A 17346-nucleotide genomic window follows, 5' to 3' on the forward strand; every position below is an offset into this window, starting at 1 on the left:
AGCCCAGGCCCCAGGATGACCCCCTCAGAGAATACAAGAGGAAAGAGAAGATTCACATATGTTTAATGTATATAAAGCAAAGGAAGGACAATCCCAAATTCAATAGAAATATTCTGTACAATTCATATGGTGGGGTTGAGGGGGAAGGGAAAGAACCCACACCCGAACATGTACAAAAATAACTTATACACAGCAACCCCCACCTGCAAGGATGATGCAGCTCTTTGCCCAGCCCCCAGGGCTGGGGGACACATTACAAAAACAGCACTGCGGGCACTGACCAGTGCAGGCCCCAGTGCTGAGAGGAGTGGAGAGGGGCACGAGTTCAGGGTGCCTATGAAGAGGCCTTGAGGCGGTTGTTGGCTGAGCGTGAGCTCAGCAGCTTGTCCACCATGGTGCGGGCATAGCGAAGCCGGCTGGCCAGCTCCTTGCAGCAGCCATACTCCTCAAGGAGGCTCAGGCGATATGTGCGGAAATCACGCTTTTCATCAATGTATGTCACAGCTGCCATCAGTGGGCACAGGATGAGTTTCGTATGGTCCTGTAAGGGATGGAGGGAGGGGAATGAAGTCCTCCAATTCCAGCCCTTCCTACTGCCTGCTGCTGCAGACAGGTACCCATACCTCCCACCCCAACTCTCTCCTGCCCCCTGGTCACCTCCAGCTCACCTGGAAGAAGTTGATCTGTACACTGCCGTTACTGAGGTGCAGGATGATGGCGCTGCGGGTGCGGAACCAGGTACGCAGATAGGGCAGCCGGGCTAGCTCATCGCCTTCCCGTGGCGTGATGTTGGCACCCGCCTTTAGCAAGTGTTCACTCATATAATTCCGGAAATACTTAAGGAGGGTGATCTGGTTGAAAGTGAGGAAGGTATTTTAGAATTAGAGTCTGACCCATGGCATAATCCCTACACCCAGCAACACCTTGCCCTATGGAGCAGCTAGGACTTACCTTCTTCAACAAAGAGTTGGGATGGGAACTCACAGTGAGGTAAGACTCAGCACCATCACGCTCTATGTACTGCAAGCTGTCACCATCATTGTAGAGGATGAGGCGTGTCGAGTCATTGAAGAGCACCCCCACACTGTTGTCACACAGCTGGTACCCTAGGGATGGGTGGAGGGAGACTTCAGACAGGGGGAGGAGGAAGTGGGAGAAGCACTGGGATGGAGACAGGAGAGTGCCGAGAAGTGACAACCTGGGAGCCAAAAAAGGCAAGCCTGTAACAACTGAAGAGGCACTTGGCCACACCCAGGCCACCCACCCTCTCTGGAAGAAACCTACCGAGGCCATACTTGTCGGAATAGTCCACCCACTTGCTGACCCAGAAGATGGGGATGCAGGCAGGATCCTCAGCCTCCTCTGAGACAGAAACAGACAGACAAGTCATCAGGTCCAGCCTCCTCCCCTCTGGCCCACTCATATGGCCCACACCAGGGGCGCCTACTGGGCATCCTACCTTAGGCTCAGCTAAGAGGTCCAAGACTCCAGAAAAGAGCAAAGCAAGGTCTCTGCTGACAGGCTCAGAGAAGCAGCAGCACAGACATTTAAGCAGAAATTTATAGCACTGTGCACCAAATTCCACTCACTCTTTCATTCAGCTGACCCATTTATTAAAGGCCTACCGTGTGCCCAGCATTGTTGAAGGTACAGGGAATGAGAGACAAAAATCTCAGCCTTCACAAAGCTTATACTGAAGTTTGGGGACAAAGACTTATCAAAATAAGTATAGACGAGATATGAAAGTCACTGCTGTCATGGTAAGAGTCAGCAGCTGGTATTATCTAGTTTTCCAGGTTGGAGTGATTAAGAAAATGTAAGAAGGGCGGCACCTGTGGCTCAGTGAGTGGGGTGCCGGCCACAGCCAAACTGCAACAAAAAAAATAGCTGAGTATTGTGGCGGGCGCCTGTAGTCCCAGTTACTGAGGAAGGAGGCTGAGGCAAGAGAATTGCCTAAGCCCAAGAGCTGGAGGTTGCTGTGAGCTGTGATGCCACAGCACTCTATCAAAGGTGACGAAGTGAGACTCTGTCTCTTAAAAAAAAGAAACTGTAAGAAGATAGCCAATTCCAAATACACTAAAATTGTTATGTTCAGGGCATACAACAAACCTCTTATTTTACATACAATAAGCAAAGGAGATACCGGGCAATGCTGGGTGAGAAGTGTTATGGTAACTACGGAGCAGGTGAGGGGGATAAGAAGTGCTAACAGAGGGGCCAGCAAGATGCTCCTAGAGGTTACATAGGAGCAGACATTTGAAGGAGGCGAGAGTGTGAGCCCCACAGAGGTCTAGAGGAAGTGCATTCCAGGGGAGGAAGCAGAAGGGGCAAAAGTCCTGAAGCTGGAGCACATTTGGGTCTGCTGTTTCAAGAGTCTTGAAGGACCAATATGAATTTACTGAGCAGAAGCAGCAGCATCTACAAATGTATGAAGGTGGCACATTGAGGTGCTAGAGTAAAGTAAAAAGAGACAGATCAGAAAAATAAGGCAGGAGCCAAGCCTTGGATGTCAGACTAACTCATATGGATTTTGATTTACAGGAAATGGGGGAACCAAAGGTATTATGGAGTCAGAGCCTAGACAAGTCATTAACACTCTGTGGGCTGAGACTTCTCTGCCTTGTCCAGATGCCCCAGGCAAACCTCCCCTGCCTAGGCCCTGACAGCACCTACCTTGCCTCACCAGCCCTCGCTCAGAGGGTTTAGAAGCATTGACACTGTGTAGCTGCTGTAGCAAGTCACTGAGGTGGCAGTCGACCACCTCACCTGTCTCTCGAACCACTGGTTCCTCTTTCTCCCGGGGTCGCTCAGGCAGGGGGTTCTCCATGCCTAGGAAGGTGACAGTATCTTTAGCTAAGCACAAAAACAGGGCTAGAGAAGGGCACAGCACTCCTTGTCAGAGAAAAACTCAGCTACCACTGAGACTTCTCTTTTTGGGAAACTGAGTCAGTGCAGAGTTATCAGAGCAGCAGCTGCCATGCTCATGTGACAGGTGCATGGTACAGACTGTGAGGCCACAGAGCTTCATACACTTAAGCCTCTGACCTAAGGTCCTGGCCCTACAGAATACAACTGGCCACTCAGGGAAAAAGCTTGAAGCCACTAGCAGCTCAGAGATGCCCAGCTTTAAGCAAAGAATTAAAAAAATCTTCAGCATCAAGAAAATGGAGAGGAAAGAGTAATCATAGATCATCAGCGGGATGAATTTAGTAGGCATTTAAATGAAAACCTGAGAGAGATTTTTCTTCCCTAAAATATGCTTTACAGGCTTACATATAACCAAAGTGAGTCTGAAAAGATATGATAAAATTCTAACATTGGTTGCCTTTGGGCAGTAGATGAATAGATACCTTTATTGTTCTGATGGTTAAATGTTTAATCCTTTTCCCCCTACCAACATGTGTTAATTCCCCTTTTTTTGTGTGTGTGTGTGTGGTTTTGGGCAGGGGCTGGTTTGAACCCGCCACCTCCGGCATATGGAACCAGCGCCCTACTCCTTGAGCCACAGGTGCCGCCCATATTTCCCCTTATATAATATGAAGTATGTCTTAAAATAAGTTTTCAGTTCAAAAAAAACTATGTGAAATAATAAGGAATTAAGAATTTGCTTTAAAAACTCTAGCAGAAGTAGGGAAAATTGAAATAGATAAAATATGTCTCACCAAATGCCGATAATTATTGAAAATGGACGAATATATATGGATTCATCATACAGTTCTATTGTGGGGCACGTTTGAAAATTACCATAATAAGTTGTTTTTTTTTTTAGAGACAGAGTCTCACTTTATCACCCCCAGTAGAGTGCTGTGGCATCACAGCTCACAGCAACCTCCAATTCCTAGGCTTAGGCGATTCTCTTGCCTCAGCCTCCCGAGTAGCTGGGACTACAGGCACCCGGCTATTTTTTTGTTGCAGTTTGGCTGGGGCCGGGTTCGAACCTGCCACCCTTGGTATATGGAGCCGGCACCCTAATCACTGAGCCACAGGCGCCACCCCCATAAGTTTTTAAAATACTGTATATTCAAAGATTAAAACCAAAAGAAAACAAAGTGATCCTTAAAATAATAGTATTACATGATAGCTCAAAGAATAAAATATCCATGAATCCATTACTGACATAAATAAATAAATGGGACAGAAAGGACAACTCTTCCTTACAGAAGAATTCCAATTAGTAAATGCAAAAGAGTAAGGAAAAGAGAAAATCTGCCAGTAGAACACCACTGTAATAACTGCTACAAGGCCCACCCAGAGATGCTGAAATTAGTGGGCAACAGTTTGAGAAGAAATTAAGATAGCATCAAAGTAGTTCCCCACAAGATATTTACTATTTACAGACAGAAAAATAACAATTCTGCAGAGGAGAAATCTAGCATATATCACCTTAAACAAGTGATTGAGATTAATATCACCAATAAAAAGAAAAAACATGTACCCTGATGTGATGCACCAAGATGGGCACACTTCTGTATTATTCTTGTCGAAAATGCAGAACTTCACTGTAATCATGAGGAAATACCAAAAGACATTCCAGAAATTGACTTCCCAGTGCTCTCCAAAAACGTCAAGGTCATGAAAGGCAGCACTATCATAGGTAGAGGTAACTAAGGATACTTGATACCTAAATGCCACTTGGGGTCCTAAATGAGATCCTGGCACAGAAAAAGGGAAATAGTGAAAAATTCAGGTATACTAATGTAAGGAAACAAGATTTTCGGTTTAAGGAAAAAGAAATAAAAGCATTAGAAAACCAAAGAAGTAAAAATCTGTTAATATGTCTGAATCAGACACTAAAAACTACCAAAGAAAAGCAGTAACTCTACAGTGGAAAAGAAGATTGCTATAAAACAAACTGTATCAACATTAAAGCTCCTAAACTTGATAATTGTGTCATGTACTGTAGTTATGTAAAAGCATCTTTGTTTTAGAAAATATACACAAAAGTATTAAGAGTAAAGGACAGAATGCATACAACTTACTCTCAAAAGTTTCAGAAAAATATATAGAGAGACTGATAAACATTTTTAAAAAAGTGATTCAGAAATATCAGGCTTGGTACCTGTAGCTCAGCGGCTAGGGCACCGGGCACATACAAGGGCTGGCAGGTTTGAACCAACCTGGGCCTGCCAAACAATGACAACCAACACCACAACAAAAATAGTCGGGTGTTGGGGCAGGAGCCTGTAGTCCCAGCTACTTGGGAAACTGAGACAAGAGAATTGTTTAAGCCCAAGAGTTTGAAGTTGCTGTGAGCTGTGATGCCACAGCACTCTACCAAGAGCTCACATAGTAAGACTCTGTCTCGAAGAAAAAAAAAAAAAAAAGAAATATCATAAATGCAAGGTTTTACCCTAACCTCCAAACATGTTATTTCCTAATTCTGTCCTCTAAAGAGATCTAAAAGCAATGGCAACTAAGTGATGACATGTGGTTTTATAGTTTTATAAGAAAATGTCTTTTTTAAGAGATACACTCTGAAACTTATAGGGCTAAAATGGCAAGCCACCTGGGAGTAATTTTTAATACTTTAAAGCAATAAAAAAATGATAAATGAAGCAATGTGATAAAAATCTTGATAATTATCGAATCTGGTGGGAATGAGAGGGTGTATATTGCATTATGTTCATGTGTCTATTTGAAAATGTTATTTTTTTCAATGAACTATGTAAGAATGATATCAGGAATTTTTAATTTCAGGCTTTGGCATTCAGTCCATTTTCTTCTTGGGCCCAGTGGGTTTATCCAGCCATGCTAAAGTCTGTTTCCTGACAGAGCTGAGCTACAGAAGAGCATGGGAACAATGGATTTAAGGAGAGGCCTATCTTCCTCCACACCTGAGCTCTGAGGGCCGGAGAGGAAGCTGCACACTCCTAAAGCCTGGGCTTTCTTGGGCTCTACTGTCTTGCCCCTTGTCTTACCTTTATTGAGGACTGTGAGAGGTTTCCGGCTGCTGGGGTCCAGGGTGCTGGGAGCAATGGAAAACCTCGGTGGAATGGTGAGACAGGTGATGGGAAGACGGGCAGGGATGTAGCCAGAAGTAAAGAACTCATCGTTAAGCAGCTCATTAATGGTTGGGCGGGCAGTGGGATCTGTCTGAAGCATCTTCTGGATAAGGGAGGCGGCCACAGGATTGATGTGCTAGGGCAAAGAGCCATAAGCAGGACATGAGGGGGACCCTGAGGATGGGACTGCCAGCCATCAGTCCACATGCAGCCCTCTGGTCTCAAATGTGCCACAGGTTCCGTGATTCAGAACTTGGTTCTATGGCAAGTTCTTCACTATTGGCTTTACTCAGTGTTGCTGAGAAGAGTCAGTGGGCTACGGTCTAGCACAGGTCAGATGCATGATAACAGCCCAGCATTAACTCTGCACTTACAACATGCAAAAAATAAGCCTTTTAAGCATTTCCTGTGTTTAACTCACTTAACTCATTAAAATATCTAAGGATAGAGATCTCTATTTTCATCACTTTTTTGGCAGATGAGGAAACTGAGGCATAGAGTGAATGCCTTGTCTACTCAGCTTGAGCCATTCCATGCTCTGTCTCTCTGACAGAGAACTAACCCCTTTGTAACAGAATTACTACATCTGTCCTTATGATGATAGGCTTTAGCCAGCACATTACGCTGCCAAGTGGCCCTGTATTAGTTAGGCTCCTGTAGGAACCAGCTATTCTTTTAAATGCATTTATGCCAGTACTTGTGAAAATGCCTACCACTCTCATATTGGTAAGGCCTTGAATTCACAGTGTTCATGATTCTTTGAGTGCTTATTGTATGCAAGACACTCTGTGAGGTGCTCTGAAGCAGGAACACCATTATAGATGGGAAAATGGTTCAGAAGATTTGGGCCATTTGTCCAACGTGATCTGGCTGCTAACTGGCAGAGCCCACTTGAATTAAGACAGTCCATTTCGAAAGCTGAAGCACTTCTGCTTGCCTCCTACTCCCTCCTCTGCTCTTTTCTTTTTTACAAATTTGGAGTTATCTATCTATCCAATCTCTCATAATCTGCAAACTCTCCCCTTAGAAAAAATGCTGTGTGCACACATATGTCAAGTCCTGTATGCAATTTCGGACACAGGTCCTCTAAAGTTCTGTGGTTACCCCAGGGTGGGATTGATCTATCTCTATCCCCAGGATATAGCTGGGCTCAGTAAATAGCTTTTGGGAGGAAAACCGATTAAAACTTAAAGTGCTGTTAGTCACCTTGGGAATACTGTATTCATTCTTCTTGATCCGGAGGTAGGTCTCTTTTAGGCAAGAAGTCTCAAAAGGTGGTTTGCCCACTAACAAGGTATACCTGTAAGCACAAGGTGGGGTTTGGCTCAAGGATCCCAGCCAAAATCCAGACACAGGAGGAATCATGGCACAGCCAGAACCAAGGCCAGGCATCGATGGATATCCACTCTGACTCTGGGGCCCCTGAAAATAACCCCCAAGTCCACTTAGCAGCCACAGGAGCCAGGATACTGCTTGGAATAAGCCCTCAGTAAAGTGAAAAAAAAAAAAAAAAAAAAAAAACAAACAGGATTCTTTCTTTCTTTTTAAAGACCAGGATTCTTAAAGACCAGTGATTTTCAACTACAGCAGGTAGTAATCAGGCACTCTGTGCAAGGGCCTCACAGGCTGTTGGCCATACACACCAGGGTAAAGTGGGTGGGCTTCCTGTTCTATCGAAGCAGCTCCATGTTTAACACTTCTGTATGTAAGGCTTAAAATTTCATTTGAAGAAAGCTCCATTAGAAAAACCCGTGAAAGCCATTGGTACAACTCACTTCTAACTCCCCACTACCTAGGCCAAAAACAAAAAAATATCTGAAAGGGCCAAAGCCTCTGACTACCACCAACCCCTTCTGATGGTCTCGATCCACACTGATCACAGGCACCTCAGGCTGCCAGCCATACCTCCTGCCTAATTCCTCACACGCAATACAGGTGAATGTTTCTAAAACTCTACTACATATGGGAATCACCCAGGGATCTTATTAAAAATCCAGATTCTAATCCAATAATTGGTCTGGGTTTTGAGATTTTGTACTTCTAACAGGTTCCCAGGTAGATGACACTGGTCTGTAGACAACTCTAGCAAGGGGGCTAAAGCAAGGTCGTAGAGCTCTTTCCTTTCCCTTCTCTGGCCCCATAGCTGATGCTGCAGGAACATGACAGGATATACCAGAGTGACAAGGAAAGATATGGAACTTAGGCTGTGTTTGGGGGCAACCTATCCTCTGGAGCAGCCTTTCTGTAAGGCAGAAAGGTCAGCCAGATAAGATGTCCCAAAGGGCCCTGCTGAGGCTGAGCAGGTCCTAAGTCAACTCCCAACTTACATGATGCACCCAATGGACCACACATCCACCTCGAAACTGTGCCCTTTCTTGCTCAGCACCTCAGGAGCTATGTAATTAGGAGTCCCACACAGGGTCTTCTTCCGCTCCCCATCATATTCGACTTTGGTTGCCAGTCCAAAATCCCCTGGGACAGAGGGAGGAACAGTGGGTACTCAGATGCCAGTCTCTGCCATCTGTCAATGCAGACAGCTGGTTCAGGTTTGACCATCATTTGATCCTACAAGCCTCTGCTCCTGGTATGCAGCATGGCTTGCCCAGGAATTCTCCCACCACACTGCCCCAGGGAGGTGCCTCCAGTGACCCTTCTCATCCCTCCCCTTAGAAAGGAGGGAGGGCTTTGCTCCTAAAAGGAAATTGACAGGAATGACAAAACTCAAATGGCCTCAAAGATCAACCAAGTAACCTCCAATACCGCTACTTGGCAGGTCTGTGAAGACATTGTAATAGGGAAGGATGGGCGACTGTGGCTTCCTGTATTGCTGGAGCTTCCAAATGTTTAAAAGGAGTTCCAAATCCAAATTTTCATGTCAAGCCTCCCAATTTAAAAAAATGGGAAAAAATTCAAATTCTTTTTTTAAAACACTGCAGTTGGGGCACAAAAATAATGCATCTGCAGGCAAGATACTGGCTTGTGGGTTGTTTTAGGTTTTTGGACTAATGAGAATTCTAGAGGTAACCGACAGCCCAGACTTCCATCATCCTCTTTCTTCTCCTTGTCGCCTTCCTATTTCCTTTCTCCCAGCTTCCTCCAAGTTCCTACTCTTGTGGGGTTAAGCACCTCTGCAGGCCCAGCCTCACCTATTTTCACTTCAAGGTCTTCATTCAGGAAGAGGTTGCCCAGCTTAAGGTCCCGGTGAATAACTCGGTTTCGGTGCAAGTATTGGCAGCCAAGGACGATTTGCCTCAGGTAGTATCTGGCCTCAGGCTCAGTCAGGGCTTTCCTCCTCTTGTGCAGCTCCAGGAGAGACTAGGGGGTGAAGAGGAGAGAGCAGGAGCAATGGGGAGGCAGTACTGAGGCCCATTGGGGAAGAAGGAGAGTTACTAACTAAAGGCAACCCCAGGGCTGGACCCTGGGCCCCCAGAGGGGTTGAAGAAGGGGTTCTGTCAGGTTTCTCTTCTTCCCTGACCTCCTGCCTCCAATTCATTTTCCAGGACAACTAGGATCTAGAGCCTGCCCTAACACTGGCCACAGCCATTCCCCCCACTGCCTCTCCTAAATGTCTCTCCCTTGCCTAGGATTCAAGAGTCCCCAGGATCCCCTCCACGGATTCCACCCAGCAGCAGATCCCTTTCCTGACTCCTCTCTCCCCGGGAAGACGAAGGCAGGCTCCAAGCACTCCTCCCAAACCCACTCCGAAGTTCGGAGTCCCCCCTATCCTGGGACTCTTCTGGCTCTGCACTCCTGGACTGCCAGTATCCGCCACCAACACCTTACGTGTAGGAGCCGACGTCCCTGGTAGCAACATGACTCAGATTCCACTTAACTGGAATCTCTTCCCCTATAAATTTCAAGCACCCCTTAGCAGAGACCTTTTCCATCCCCAGCTGGAGGTTTCCAGCTCTGGCAGCTCCAACTCCAAGTACCCCTTTCCCAAGCAGTTTTTCCCAGCACCTCCGGGTCCAGGTGCCTCAACTCCGGCTCCCCAAGCAGCTCCAGTCCTCCTGCAGCAGCACTCACCCTCCTGCGACAGAGCTCCAACACCACGAACACGAAGTCGTTGTCCTCGAAAAAGCCGTGAAAGCCTACAACGTGCTGATGGGCGAGGCTGCGGTGAATGGAAATCTCCATGGACATCTTCTCCTTCTGGTGCGGCTTCAGCAGCAGAGACTTAGGCACGATCTTGCCTGCGAATACCTCCTTGGTGTCAGCATCCGAGATTTCAAAACACTTGGCGAAGCCGCCCTTGCCCAAAAAGCGGCCCCGCACATAGCGCCGCCGGCTGCGTTGGTCCACTAGGACCTCCGGGATCTCTTTCACTGGAGGAGCTGCCGCCGGCGCCCCAGGAGCTGCAGCGCCAGGGACCCCGGCTTTCCCAGGGTCGGCCGGTGCCCGTGCCAGCTTCCCTGCAGTCGCCGCTGCACTCATGCTCCCGGAGTTGCTCGGCAGACCTGGCAGGGTGGGAGCAGAAGCGTCGCACAGTTCCTCTCCTCCCCGAATTCAAACGCGGTGCTGGGAACGTTACAGAAGCCTGCGCGCCACTGATTGGCCGCGGGGATTTAAAATCCAAACCCGCCCGCCGCGCGGCACCATGGGAGCGCTCTACCCCGCAGCCGCCTTTAAACTCAGAGCCAGCCGGGGGAAAAATTTGATTGACAGGGGCGCGCCGACCGCAGACACGTGGGATATCCTGGGAAACCATGCCTGGCGTAGGGATGCCGAGCCCCAGCCCCAGGAGAGGGCGAATTCGTTCAGGGTTTCTCCCTCTCTAGGCCAGCCGGCGAAGCTCCAGCAGTTCACAGGCACCTACTCCAGGAAGCTTTTCCTAGTACCTCCTCCTATCCCCGCCCCACCTTCTAGAATATAAACTCTTAAGAGTAACGACCTGGCAGAGCCAACAAGAAACTTAGGAGAGCCTTAGCACTCGCCTTGATGGTAAAGGCCATCAGCTCTCTGCCACGCCACCCTAAGCAAACTAAAATCTAAGTAAAAACAGGATCCTTGCCAGACAAACGCAGTTTCACGGCAAGTCCCCGTTCCCTTTTGTATTATAGGGCTCCGCAGCATCACGATCACCTGGGAGCTTGTTAGAAAGGAATAGGCAGGCGGCGCCTGTGGCACAAAGGAGTAGGTCGCCAGCCCTATATGCTGGAGGTGGCGGGTTCAAACCCAGCCTCGTCCAAGAAAGAAAGGCATGGGCAAATGTTCAGGCCCCCCTCCACAACCCCTAGTCAGAATCTGCCTTTCAACGAGCCTGTTCAGGTGATTCCTACACATACTGAACTTTGAGAAACACTGTACCAAAGTCTCCCATGATACAACAAAGCTGTCTGGCCTGCCGCTGCTGTATTATATTTCCCACTGACTATTTTAAAATAAAGTTTTTGGTAAGAGGCAGGGTTAAGTGGAAGAATGCCTAACAAACTGACAAGTCATGTGTCCTGCTGGACAACAAACTTGTCCTGTGGGAGTGTTTTGTTTGGGCTCCCACTTTTTAAAATTGGAATTCATTTATATGACTTAAAAAGAGGGCGCACATAAAACTTCAGGTTTGTGGCTTGTCCTAGAAAAAAACCAGAAGCTCTGGCAGCAACTTTGTTTGCCACAGTTCCTAACTACCCTTCGTTGCCCATTTACCTGTCTGACTTCTCTGTAGGTACTTGAGTGGCAACCCTGGAATGACCAAATACCCAAATCAGAAGCTCTTTCTCTGTGCCTCCTTAGTACCCTATGAGGTCCTTGATGGAGCCCAGCAAAAATCAGCCATATTGTAAGCATCCTTCATCTGCCTCCCAATTAAACTGACAATTTGTCAATGATGCTGTCCTTTCCACCCATGTCCCAAGCTTCTAGTGTAATGCTTAGTAAAAGGAGGTATTACTAAAATGTTTGCTGAAAGGCAAATTTTAATAAGTTATTTTCTATTCACATGGTATAAATGCTATTTTAACTTTTTATTGAAATTTGATATATTTACACAAAAAATATACATATCATACATAATTGTACTGTTCAATGAATTTTCACAAACCGAATTCTCTCATTGTAAACAGCACCCAGACTGAGAAAGAGAACACTACCAACACCCCGTAAGTCTCCTTTGTGCCTGCCATGTTGGGGGTACCCAATGCCACCTCCCAATATGAAGATCCACTAAGAGACTCAAAACCTAGCATATAGTCATACTCGTAGCTATATTTTATTACAGTGAAAGGCTATGAAGCAAAATCAGCAAAGGAAAAAGGCATGAGGGCCAAACCAGAAAAAAACAAGCAGAAGCCTCTTAGAGTCCTCCTCCCAGTGGAGTCACACAGGACACACTTAATTCCCCCAGCAATGAGTTATAACAGCTCATGTGAAATGTGTACCACAGAAGCTTGATAGAGACTCAGAGCCCAAGGTTTTTATTGGCATTGGTCATATCATCCTCTAATGCATACCAAAATCCCAGACTCCCAGAAGGAGTTTAGGAGTTTATGCCAGTGTCTAGCATAAACTGCATTGTTTGCATGAACAGTTAGGGCCCAGTAAGCCACCCTCATCATTTAGGCAGGCATGGGTGTCCAACCTTTTTTCTTTTTCTGCCATACATTGGAAAAATAAAAGTTGACTTGGGTACACATTAAATACACAAACACTAATGAAAGCTGATGAAAAAAAGAAAAGGTCTATGCATACTTTTTACAATATTCGACACCACAGATAAGTAAAACAGTCCTCAAATAATTTTCATGCGACCCAGAGGCTGCACTTTGGACACTCCTAAATTTTAGGGGATGGTGAGAACCCTCCTGAAATCCATGCTCCTAGATGCTAGTTACGGGCTATCCTTGGAAACAGGTTTTTCTAAGGAGAGTAGTCATAAGCCTGCTGTATTGTCTCTTTTCTGCACCGTCTACCTCCTTGCCAAAGTTTCTTTACAGCAAAATTATTGCCAGTAGGACCCCATGCAAAAATGTAAGACCAACTTGCAGTATGGAGGTTCTCCTATTGGAGGTCTTGGATTATTCTGTTCTACCTATTGGAGGTCTTGGATTAATCCAGTTAAAATAAATCCCATTAACCATAAAAGTCTATCTTAGAAAACCAGGTGGCTTTCTCCTTAAGTTTCTGTATGGACATTTTTTACCTGACTCTGAGGCATCAATTCAGAGATAGCACAACTCTGGCCAATAAGCTGAAGCAGGGCTGAGGCAGTGTCATGATAGGTAAGATCACATATAAAAGTGTAGTCCTAGGGAATAGGTGGTACCCCTGAAAAAAGAATATGCAATGTTAGAGCACCCCAAGCAGGACAAGCATTCGTCAGGCAGTATAGGTTAACAAGATCCTAATGTGGCCTCCAACCAGAAGGCCTCCTGCCCTGATGTTTCAATCCCATTTGAAAACTCCCTGGAATCCTTGCCTTCTGAGGGACTGTCTAAAGGCAGTTAAGTTCCTAACAGTTCTGCTTGTTAATGATACAAATTTAGCCATTTCACAAGTGTGGATGACATATGAAGCTCTTCTTAAAAAATGATGGAGCTGGGCCTCCCTTTGTTGTCAATCTGAACTCAAAGCACTCAGAGCCTGGGAAGGCAGCACTGGAAATTCTCTCACCTTCAGGAAGCAGACCCTCCCAGGAATAGCTGTGAAGAACAAAGATCAAACCTCCCAAGATACCAGGTTTTAATTTTTTCTCCAATATTCCAAAATCAGTGTGCCTCATTCTACAGTCTTAATTTTTCATTTTTTTCAATTATCTTTTTTTTTTTGAGACAGATTCTCACTATTGCCCAGGCTAGTGTGATATCATAGTTCATAGCAACCTCAGACTGTGGGCTCAAACTCCTGCCTCAGCCTCCCAAGTAGCTGGGACTACAGGTGCCTGCCACAACACTTGGCTAGTTTTTCTATTTTTAGTAGGGACGGGGTCTCGCTCTTGTTCAGGCTGGTCTCCAACTCCAGAGCTCAAGCAATCCACCTGCCTCAGCCTCCCAGAGTGCTAGGATTACAGGCGTGAACAATTGCATGGGCACTCAATCATCTCTTACTCTTATCCAGGGCTTTCATCTGGAAGAGTTGTATGCAAGAGGCACAAAAGCATTTTTACAGATAAACATTTTCATACAACTTAACCAGAAAGATACATTCAGGAATTGGTAATGATATATTATAGGCTGAATTGTGTCCCCTCCAAATTCGTATGTTGAAGCACTAACCAAAAGTACCTCAGAATGTGACCCTTTAAAAGAGGTGATTAAATTAAAATGGTTTTTGTTGGGGTTTTTTGGGCAGTTTTTGGCTGGGGCTGAGTTTGAACCTGCCACCTCCAGCATATGGGATCAGCACCCTACTCCTTTGAGCCACAGGTGCTGCCTGGTTTTGTTTAGTTTTTTTAAAGGCAAGCCCTAATCCAATATGACTTGCGCCCTCATAAAAAAGCCAAAAAAAAAGAGAGAGAGAAGAAATTAGGACACAGACACACTGACAAAGAAACCACGCAAGGACACAGCAAGAAGTCAGCCATCTGCAACCCAGGGAGAGAGGCCTCAGGAGAAACTAAACCTGCCACCTTGCTCTTGAGTTCCTCCAGAACTGTAAGAAAATAAATGTCTATTATTGGTTAAGCCATTCAGTTTGTGGTACTTTGTTACGGTAGCCTTAGAAAACTAATAAAGGATAAAAATCCTGAATTCTCAAGAATTTCAAAATGGGTTGATACAACTTTCTATCCCTGATTACTTAGTGAGCAGCCTAGAAAACAAATCCTTTTTGGGAGACAGCTACATTTTAATTATCAACCTACCTTACGAAGGTGTGTGTACTGGGAGGAAAGTGAAGGAAGTAGAAGAAGGCTCTCAGTCCATTGTTGCAAACTGCAACTAATCCAGAAAGCTGAACACAAAGAGTCAATAGCAGCAATGTTAATAAGCCCCAGTGATGGTCCAGAGTCGGATCTGTCAAAAATAGGAGGGGACCTGTGATGTGCCCTTTTTCACCCTGAAGCTTTAGGCAAGAATTACAAAACAATTAGCCTCCACAAGAGAGACAAAAGCGCCCATCAGCAGTTTAGATGGTCTAATTAGAGAAGGAACCCTTTCCTGTGGACATTTGTGTGACCCAAATGGTCCAGCCAGGTTCCAGGATATTTTCATAGTTTAGAGCTCCACAGAAGGGATTCTCCAACAGCCCAAGAGTCTGAGTCTGTTCACCGAGCTTCTGTCTGTTTTCAGTGCAGCAAAGTTCCTGCTGACAAAGTTCCGAAGTGGAGGAGTACGTTCCAAGTTGGAGTCAGGTTCAGGTAATCAGGATGTATTCAGATTCTAAACAAGCCAGTTGCTTTTCTTCAGTGACACCAAAGGTATGCTGCCGTGCTAGACAGCTGTGGTCCAAGTGCAAGTGACATATAGGAATTGAGAAAACCTGTCTTGTCAGTCTTAGAGTCCAGACTGACCCACTCAAAAATGTGCACATCAGCCTCTAAGGGTCTGATATTTGATTTAAACAAGGGCTCATTAGCAACTTTAACTACATTTTTAAATTCCAAATGTGTAGGTCCATAGAGTTGCTCTCTTTGCATGTTGCCTCCCTCTGCCCAGAGGCTCCAGTAGGCACAAATCATAGCAAAAATCATCAGTTACAGAGACTCGTCATAGTTCCAATAACCAAAGATTTTAAATTCCAACCCACCCATGGTGGCAAAAAGCAAGCAAGCTATATTTCCTTTCTTATTTTATTTTTGTGTAGCTTTCTTTGATTTGGATAATCCCTCTAGCATTTACAAAATTGCAAGCATATAACATTTTAAATCAATTTTACCAAATATTGAGATGTAACAGACAGAAAATGCAAAGCCATTTCAAAAAGATTTCCCTTTCTTCCCATTGCAAATTTATTCAAACCTCTAGCAGTAAATTCAACATTTACAGGGTTACCATACAAGCCTGTGATATTAGCTCTTTTTTGCACAGGCTGCTTTCTAGTAACAATTCCCCTAATGGTAGCCATACCATCAGGTATGGTTTTTAAGCAATGAGATAAACCAATAAAAATACTTTTCATTCATACATTCAAAGGTCTGTTGAGCACCCACTGTGTGTATGTTTTACTTATTTCTTCTAGAAACACTTATTAAAACATGAGGAAGCACTAAAGAAAATGTCCCTAATTCGCTCTTATCTTTTAGCAGCTGTTTTCATTTTTTTAATTCTCCTTTCTAGTCCTTGTCAACACAGAGTTTCTGTTTTACATAGCTGCAACTGTGGTATGTTAATCCAATTTATCTACATGGTATCTGTAATAATATCACTAACAGTGAACCCTTACTGAACATTTACTATGTGCCAGGCACAGGGCTAAGGCTAATCTGATCTCATTAACCTTGGATTACTTACTTATGGTTATGTAGCCAGGAGGTGGTAAAGCTTGAATTCCAACCCAACCCTGCTGACACCAACATATACCCACCTACATGCTGCCCCTTGGGCCTTCCCTGCTTGTTTTGCAAGCCCTCAATCCTAGACTCATGTGTTCACTTACTTGCTCACTCCCTCCCTACCAAAAGGCAATATGATCTATTAGTTAAACTCATGGACTAAAGAACCCTAGATTCAAATGCCAGCTCTTTCCCTTACCAGCTGTGTGACCTTGGGCAAGTTATTTAACCTCTCTGTGCCTCAACTTCCCTGTCTATAAAATGGAGATAATGGGGAGAATAGAAAATACAAGAGGCCCAGGAACTGAGAAAGTCTACCAGAGACTTTTTCATTCAGTGATAGTAATAACATTAACTATCATAACCATGTGTCTGGTAAGGTTTGAAGTGCTGTTCAAAGTGCTGGCCTGACTGCTTCCCCAGGCTCTCAGTAGGGGCATGATAAGTATTTGTTAAATAAATAAGTGAGTGGTGGTATATCTGTTTTCTCTATGCACGAGGTAGGGCATGTAACCTGGGCCCTACCTTCCTACAGCAAGCACATGTTCCAGAAAATACACAACCCCATTGACAGGAGCTTCAGAAGTGTTTTAGTGATCATAGACTTGTGGCATTTGGTCTAAGCTTGCAGGATATTTTGCTGAGACCTGGATCTTTTATTTGAAAATTTGTTGTTGTTTTTTTTGTTGTTTGTTTGTTTATCAGTCCCAGGTGAGGCACAAACTTGCCATCCCTGGTGTATGGGGCTGTCGTGCTAACCACTGAGCAACAGCCAGTTAAGAGACCTAGTTCTTTTAGAACCAGTCCTTGGGACACATTGTCTCAACACTGCCAGTACCATTTCAGGAGCTGTGCAACTTCATAGAAGCTACCACCATGGGATCATCCAGCTGGATCTGATTACCCATAGTGACCATCTAG

The 17346-nt window shown here is 45.2% G+C and overlaps 2 protein-coding genes across 3 annotated transcripts in view; both read right to left on the reverse strand.

Moving 5' to 3' along the window:
- Window positions 1–46: 46 nt before the first annotated feature.
- PLK1 (polo like kinase 1) lies at window positions 47–11817 on the reverse strand. Its single transcript, XM_053554487.1, has 10 exons — window positions 10029–11817; window positions 9149–9317; window positions 8330–8474; window positions 7209–7302; window positions 5919–6138; window positions 2674–2829; window positions 1285–1362; window positions 952–1106; window positions 669–851; window positions 47–541 (listed from the first exon to the last, which is right to left on the reverse strand). Exons 1-10 carry the CDS (start codon window positions 10434–10436, stop codon window positions 335–337), a joined length of 1815 nt encoding a protein of 604 aa, XP_053410462.1. The 5' UTR covers window positions 10437–11817; the 3' UTR covers window positions 47–334.
- A 126-nt stretch (window positions 11818–11943) lies between these two features.
- DCTN5 (dynactin subunit 5) overlaps window positions 11944–17346 on the reverse strand; it is a 36612-nt gene continuing 31209 nt past the window's right edge. Inside the window, exons 6-7 of one of the 2 annotated variants that reach the window (XM_053554489.1) lie at window positions 14797–14947; window positions 11944–13262 (exon numbers count right to left, since the gene is read on the reverse strand). In XM_053554489.1, coding sequence (XP_053410464.1) covers window positions 13223–13262; window positions 14797–14947 — 191 coding nt within the window. In that variant the 3' untranslated portion in view covers window positions 11944–13222. The remainder of the gene's footprint in view (window positions 13263–14796; window positions 14948–17346) is intronic. The other variant, XM_053554491.1, reaches the window with a different exon arrangement.

Source organism: Nycticebus coucang, chromosome 12, assembly GCF_027406575.1.
Source record: "Nycticebus coucang isolate mNycCou1 chromosome 12, mNycCou1.pri, whole genome shotgun sequence".
NCBI lineage: Eukaryota > Metazoa > Chordata > Mammalia > Primates > Lorisidae > Nycticebus > Nycticebus coucang.

What these genes read in the sequence shown, in the direction of transcription:
- PLK1 (XM_053554487.1), bottom strand. Translation starts at nt 10,436, where the DNA reads ATGAGTGCAGCGGCGACTGCAGGGAAGCTGGCACGGGCACCGGCCGAC. An exon ending in TCTCACAGTCCTCAATAAAG is followed by an intron (nt 2,830 to 5,918) that starts GTAAGACAAGGG and finishes TCACCTTCCTAG; the next exon opens with GCATGGAGAACCCCCTGCCT. An exon ending in TACAGATCAACTTCTTCCAG is followed by an intron (nt 542 to 668) that starts GTGAGCTGGAGG and finishes CATCCCTTACAG; the next exon opens with GACCATACGAAACTCATCCT.